At 49.1% G+C, this 7267-nt stretch overlaps 1 protein-coding gene across 1 annotated transcript; it reads right to left on the bottom strand.

Annotated features, from left to right (window-relative positions):
* Positions 1–1998: 1998 nt before the first annotated feature.
* On the bottom strand, positions 1999–2703 carry LOC149369875 (uncharacterized). Its single transcript, XM_089559532.1, has one exon. The coding sequence runs from the start codon at positions 2701–2703 to the stop codon at positions 1999–2001; it is 705 nt and encodes a 234-aa protein (XP_089415658.1).
* Between the last annotated feature and the right edge of the window lie 4564 nt (positions 2704–7267).

The following is a 7267-nucleotide window of genomic DNA, read 5'->3' as shown; positions in this document are numbered from 1 at the left end:
CATTCCGCACATGGCGCACTTCTTGCGGCAGCTACTTAACCATCAACGCAAGCCTTTTTTCCTTCGCGTTTCAGCCGTTTCTATTTTTTTTTTTTTTTTTTGCCTGAAGTATTCGTTTCACGCCGCCGGCTGGCTCCTGTTGCAGCGCGAGCGCCTTCGCCCTGACATCTTTCCCTCTCAGCGTCCCTCTCCTCTGCTGAGCCATGCCTTCTGTGTGTAGGGAGGGGGCGAATGAGTCGTGTGTTTCCTCCTCCCCGTCGTGTCCACTCGCCCTCCTGTTGTTTTCCCTCTCCACAGCTTGTCAGCGGCGGAGCAGTGGAAGCGCGCAGCGGGCAGACATACAGACGCTTGCGAAGTGCCGGGAGATGGGGCCGTTCGTTCGTGGGAGCGGGCGGCGTCAGCGTCACTCCGAGCGCTGGGATGCTCGTGTCCCTCGTGGCCCGCTCTTCGGCGCCTTATGTTGCTCGACCTCTGCAGCGGACTCCGATGCCGATACATGTGCGTTCCCTGCCAGAGGCGCGAAGTGATATCCGGACGCTGCAGCCAATGTCTTCGCTGGAACCACGAGGAATACACGTGCTTCCCTGAACGCGCCACATCTGCCCTCGTCCTCACGTGAGTGGAACAACAGAATAGGGCACGAGCATTTCTTTGTGCCGGAAGCGGGAGTATCATTCGTTCGAATGTTGCATTCCGCAGCATGGAAACCATTGCGCCTTTGATGAATGTGCGCGCCGTTCCATTCGTTTCCTTTTGTTTTTGTATTGTTCGTGAGCACGTTTTGCTTTCTTTAGAACCGGAGCGAATGCTAAAACCGAGCCACCTGTGTCAGAAAACAGAATCAAGTTTTTACGAATTCGCTGTGCAGTCAGGGATTTTGGTATTCCGCTCTTTTCATGTCGCGCCGAAATTTGACATCTGCTTTTCTCGGTAATCGTCTTGTGACAGTTGTAAACAGATAGAGCCTTGCGCCCCGCCTGCTGTAGAGATGCAAATACTCCGCTTGAAGTACTTGAAGAGCGGGGCGTAGAAGCATTGTGACGAAGTGTGATTGTGTACACACGACGTTGTGTTCGACGACCGGAAATCTGAGCACGCGCGACGAGCTTTGCTTCAGCCAGCTAGCAACAAAACCGATACCAAATCGTGCGCGTCACTGGATTATCGCTACGTGATAGCTGACGTCTTGATACTGCTACTCGGGGTTCAACAGACCCCTGCGATGACAAAACGCCAGCTGTAAGCCGCCCTAGGCTAATATCGCATCTCCAGCGCTGCGTGCTACCACGGCGCTCTCGCGGGCTTGCTGCCGCCGGCCTGGCGTTGGATAATTAAATGCTCATGTGACGAACCGTGTGATACTGCCTTGCTGGCGTTGTTACACAACTCTCTCTATAGTGCAAGCATGCCGAGCATTTAGGTACATCATAGTTTTCAGAATTACTGTAAATTTGTTCACTGATTGTCTCTTTGTGAAGTTATAATTGATGATAAAGTGTCATTTTGTGTTCTTAGTCAACTGAAGGCCACTATAAAATTGCTAAGTTATTCCCGTTAAATAAGGATTTCTCGTAAAGTAGTTGGTGGAGCTAGGCGTTTTAAGTTAAATATGAGCTTTGCAATATTGTTGTTGTTAGTTCTTAAGACGAATAAGCAGTAATTTGCCCTAACGAGCAAAGTATTTTGTTCCTTTTTTTTTTGCTAACGCCTACAACACTGTTTATACCTCATTATCACAAATGTTTTTATGACATGACACGACTGTTCTTACGTCGCCGCGCGCGTGAAAGTGCGTGGCGCGAAACGACTGCACCATGTGTCTGCGCATAGGCGACTTGGTGTAGAGAGAGGAACTCGAGTGAGACACAGTGGGAAGCATCGTGCCTGCATGCTCTGCCGAAGCGCGATTGGTGGCCCCGAGAGGGACTGTTGAAAAAAAAAAGGCTGCCAAAGGAGCTTTGAGATTTAGAGGGGGTCGAATGGCAGAAATGGCCCACTTCACATAGGGTAGTGCCGTGCGATGGCCTCCACGAGTCGCAAGAAGGGGTCGCTGCAGCGCTGCCTTCCATTCAGTGACTGCCACCACACCCACCCGAGGTAAGAGTCGGTGAGTTGCGGAGTGAGCTTGCGCCCACTCCTTATGAGCTCGGCCTTAACTTTCTGCCAGCAACGCTCGATGTGCTGCGTGTGGGTGCCGGTTGCGGGGTCCACAAAGTTCGTCGAGTGGTTCACGGTCTTGTGGGACAGGCCCATGGAGACACCGTTCCCGTCGACGAGTCCTGGCACACACCGGTAAGCGGCCCACTCATCGCTGCAGACGGTGGTCCCTGGGAGGACTTTGGCAGCGATGATGCTGCCGAGGGTTGCCGCGTCTCTTCTGTCTACTTTGAATAGCCGCAGCTCCTTTGTGGCCACGGAAATCATGCCGAAAATCCATGGCCCTCGGTCGACGGCGCCGCCGTAGTTGTTCTGGCGATGAGGCGGCACGTTGTTGCCAGCCATAAGCCGGCCGCGGTTATATTTTCTCCTACCTCGCATCAGGCATTCGTCTACCTGAACTTCTTCACCCGGGCCACCCATCGGAGGCGCTTGCTGGAGCTCCTTGCAGCACACCTCCCAGACGTAGTTGCTCCAGTCTGTGCAAGCGTCCATGCCTATATCGCCACCCTGCATTTCCATGGCGACACACATCCCTTTTGCCATGCAAAACGTCAGGTACAGCACTTGTCCCAAACGATCTTTGTTAGCAAAGAAGCTTGCACAGTCCCCTCCACTTGTCTGAAGAGCAGCACTGCCGTGTAGTTGAGAGAGCTGCTTCCGGCATCGGTTGCAGCGAAACGGGGCCCGCTTCCCTTTAGTTGAAGGGCGATAGTAGGTTACGACCTCGCCGTCACAGTTGGGCCGTTGGTCATTAAATCCTAGCTGTCCGCAGACTCCCCAGTATTCCGATGTGGCCGGCCGGCCCATGGAGGCTGCGGAGGGCTGGGGTCGCACTACCGACGACTTCGGCGCCAGTTTGAATGTTTTAACGAACGCTTCCTGGACCTCGTCGTCCTCTGTGATGCGGCCCATCTCGGCGAACTTCGCGTAGTACCTACTCCGGCTCATTCTGTTTTTGCTTACTTCTTTTTCACTTCCGCCTGCCTTTTTGAGCTCGGACATCTCTATTTCTGTGCAGTAAAATACGTACCCATGGTTTCATTGTTTTAGTAATGTGGATATAGTGACTTGTGTTGCAGTAACAAACGCAAGCAACAGTCTGCTTACAAATTCATTCAATTCTATTAATTATAGGGAACAGGTGGGACAGAAAGCTGCTGCAGCAGCTTGGCTAGTCTGCACCTCCTACAAGATGGCAACAGTGGATATTTTAGAACTTGACTACGTGACATGGCAGTGCAAAAGAAATGAGGAAGGAAAAGAGCTTGTACAACACAAAAAGAACACACACTGGTAAGCACCTACACTGCATACTGGGGCTCACATGCAAAATGAAAATAAATACCAGGAAAAAAAAGAAGAATCCTCGTAAAGCTTCATGTGCACAAGCTGTTCAATTATCAATACCCATTCAGGTGCCAGGTACACATTCTTGTATGTTTCCACGAACCTCGCAATGGACTCATGGAAGTAGTGGTGTGCTGGCCGTGCATCAACATCGCGTGTCGTGCAGCCATGCAGGCCTTCCATATGCAGTGCAATTCCATCAGCATCACCGCATCGAAAGTTAAAACTTGGTTGGAGGAAAAGGGACTGTACGTTCCCTGGGGTGTTCATTGCTTTTTATGCAGGAAGCCCGAAACCATCGAGCACGTCTTCTTTGGGTGTTTGGGCTGAGTATTCTTTTGGGACATACAGCGAAGAACACTGAAAAACAAAAACCTGCCATTAGATCCCCAAGGAATTTGTTTCCTACCCATAGGCAATATCACTAATTGCAGCTTCACGGTCATCACTACTATCATCCTCAAGGTAGACAAGGAGAATTATGGCATGCATTTCACGATCCCGGAAGTGACGCAGTTGGTTAAAGTGCTCAGCTGGGGATCCAAGGGATGGAGGTTCGATTTCCTGTAGAGAATTATGATGTGCATTTCAGTAGGCGACATCACTTGATTGACAGCTGTAGTGGAACAGGACGCCGTGACTATGAGTGATTAAAGGCTTTCGCCTTAAAAATTTGTTGTGTCCCGCGGTGGTGGTGCAGTGGTTAGGGCGCTCGACTAATGTGGCCAAGGATGCGGGATCGAATCCTGGCCATGGTGGCCGCTTTTTGATGGAGGCAGAAAGCAAGGCGCCCGTGTGCTGTGTGATGTCAGTGCACGTTAAAGAACCCCAGGTGGTTGAAATTTTCATACCCCTCCGCTAAGGCGTCTCATAGCCTGAGTCGCTTTGGGGCGTTAAACCCCACAAACCAAACGAAAAGTTTGTTGTCATGATGGAACAATAGCACAGCAAACATGGACAGAGAGAAGACTGAGACAAGATAGGCGCTGACTGCAACTCAGCTGTTCTCAATGCTTGTCTTATCTCAGTCATCCTTCTCTCTCTCTCTTCCTGACACCAGGCAGACGCCATTGCGTTTGACCCTCATTACAAAAAGAAAATTTGTGAATTTGTTGCGCATAAGAGTGGCACTTTGTACACAGTTTCGTACCCTCGCACGCCGCAGCTCGAACATCACTGACCTTGATCCTTCCCTCTTTCGTGGATGTTCCCGAAGGGGTCAGGGCTGTCAGCGTAGCCAGGAGGGCAGTAATGGCTGCTTGAAATGCTCTCCAAACAGAGGAAATTGTGCAGTGCGCTTGTGGCTTTCACTACGTTGTCAACGTTTTCAGGCTGCAAGTTGATCCGCCTTTCAAATATGCACCACTGGGACGCCAGGATCCCGAAGGCATTTTCGGCACACCTTCTGTGAAAAAAAAAAAAACAAAAAACTATTGCTTGCAAATGTTAACCTTTTCACAATAACAAGCAAAACCATTCTGTGCCTCAATATGCTTGTTCTAACAATTTGAAAATATCGCTAGCTGGCATGTCTGTAATAACTAGCAATAAGATGAAGCCGAAACAGCACCAGCTGAATTTCCTATTGTGTTCTCACTTGACCAAGGTTAAGAAAAAATGCCAACACACGGCATGAAAAGCGCATTGAAAGGAGTCAAATTGCATTGTTATACATACCTTGCACGGCTGAGGCGATAGTTGAATACCACTTCTTCAGTATCTGTGCGGCTCCCCGGCAGGGACCGTATAAAATCTGGGCGCAACTGGAAGGCCTCATCGCCAACAAATACGTGAGGGCAGACCTTTTCCGACTGTGGCAGCTGGGCTGCATGAGGCAGGTCAAGCTTGCCCTCATGTAGCCGTTGGCCAATGGGGGAGTCTTTAAAAATGCCCCCATCACTTAGCCTCCCAGGTGCACCCACATCAACAAGCCGGAAGAGGTATTGGCTGCCCACAACTGCCATGAGAACGATGGAATGGGTGCCCTGGAAAGAAGTAGAAATATGAACACTGAAGGCTTGGTTGCAGAGGTGTCACTACCACAGGAGTGAACAGTTGCCATAAGATGACCTTTGTGCGACACCTTCCTCGGGATAAATGAACATTCTCCTGTAAACCTTTTCACAACCCTGAGGAATCGGTCTGACGGGGTGGTTTAGGTGAGCAACTGTCACTCTTTCCTACGCTACGAGCACTGCCCAATATGGCAGCACCGTTCACTCCTTTGTGAAATTGTGTGCAGATGGAATATGTCTTTCTTGGTTTCATGGAGACTACATGGCTTTCTAAATGGCCATAACAAGCCCCTTATTTTTATCTGCTCAAGCACTTTGTATTCATTCCACATGTATATAACATTTTTTTCATAGCTGTTAGGGCCCCGCTCTTTCTTGCACTAGTTCTGCGTGACATTGTTTTGCAGACATAAATGACGCTTTCTCAATGCTCATCAATTTGGGCCTTGACAGCAATGTAGCAAATAGGCTGCAACCTTTAAATGCTACATCAGATCTAAATATTTTTGCTTTCGTACCTTGTAGTTGAAATAAAGGCTTGCCGGCATTCCTGGGGCATTTAATTTCAACATGCTTGGCCACTGACTCCAGCAGCCTGAATGAATTTGTAGCCATTCCATTTGGGTTGGAGGCTGCAACATTAAAGACCAGTGCTTAATCAAAAATGAGATGCATGTATCATAGCCGACCTATGGTCAAGGGTAGCGCACCTGCCAGAGCACCTTGCACGTCAGGTGTATAGCCTCTCTGGCCGTTGTGATCCCCACCCTGAATGCCATTGCCACATCTTTTATCAACATTCCTGATGACAGATATCTGAAAATATGCACAGTCACAAGCATTTCAGCAAGTTTCAACACACATGTACACTCACACTTTTTATCCTGATTGCTGGGCGTCACCCAAGCAGTCTGTGAAGCCACTAACTTTCTTTGTAATGAAACGTATGGCTTCAAGATAACCACTTTAGGCAGCAAGCTGCATGATGAGACTGCTATCCTAATTTACAGGCAGCTCGCTGCAATTAAAAATCTGCTGTGCAGCAGCTAGACTATGTATACAAGGTGTTTTTCTTCAGGTCCAAAATTTTTATAAAATGGGAACTTGCTTCAGATTTATTTTAGCCCTGAGGCTATATATATTGAGGACTAAAGCGAAATCAAGATAAGAGGCCCAATGCTTTTATTACCTTGCTAATCAAGAAAATGTACAACATGCTCCCAAAACAATTAATGGTAAAAACGCATTTTGTACATCAGATAACTAATTGGAGCATTCTGCCTCTAACCTGGTCTCCACCGTAGTCCTCGGTACAACTTCAGGTCTACAATATTAATTTAAGCGCTGAACTTCGCCGCTTATTTCTTGAACAGAGTACACGTACTTGGCGTTGCATAATTTCTTCCCTTTACACAGCGTGCCTGCCATGAAAAAAATCTTCGGCGCCCGATATTCGCTGTAGGCCATGACACAGCACAAGCGAAAGTCGCTGGTCCGTGCTGCCAACGTGCTTTCCGAAGCAGACGCCAGAGCCCGGTACTACCCAGCCGAGGGCAGAGGGCGCTCTTTAGCACCATTTTCGCAGCGCCCCCTGGGCAATGCAAGAGGTCTATTTGGTTCATAGGAGGCTGTCGGCAAGGAAAATCGTGAAATATTAAAACAAGCTTGGCTCTGCCTAGACGCTGCCCACCGGAAGGATCCTCCTAGAAGTGCCATTATGGATTAGCTGGAGTTCTTGAAAAATT

This window comes from Amblyomma mixtum, chromosome 1 (assembly GCF_055824585.1).
Source record: "Amblyomma mixtum isolate Tamu chromosome 1, ASM5582458v1, whole genome shotgun sequence".
Lineage (NCBI taxonomy): Eukaryota > Metazoa > Arthropoda > Arachnida > Ixodida > Ixodidae > Amblyomma > Amblyomma mixtum.
The sequence above is the reverse complement of the archived record's forward strand: the minus strand, read 5'-3'. Positions and strand labels throughout refer to the sequence as shown.

Excerpts from the sequence above, each read along its gene's own strand:
- LOC149369875 (XM_089559532.1), bottom strand. The coding sequence starts at position 2,703 with ATGGCAAAAGGGATGTGTGTCGCCATGGAAATGCAGGGTGGCGATATA.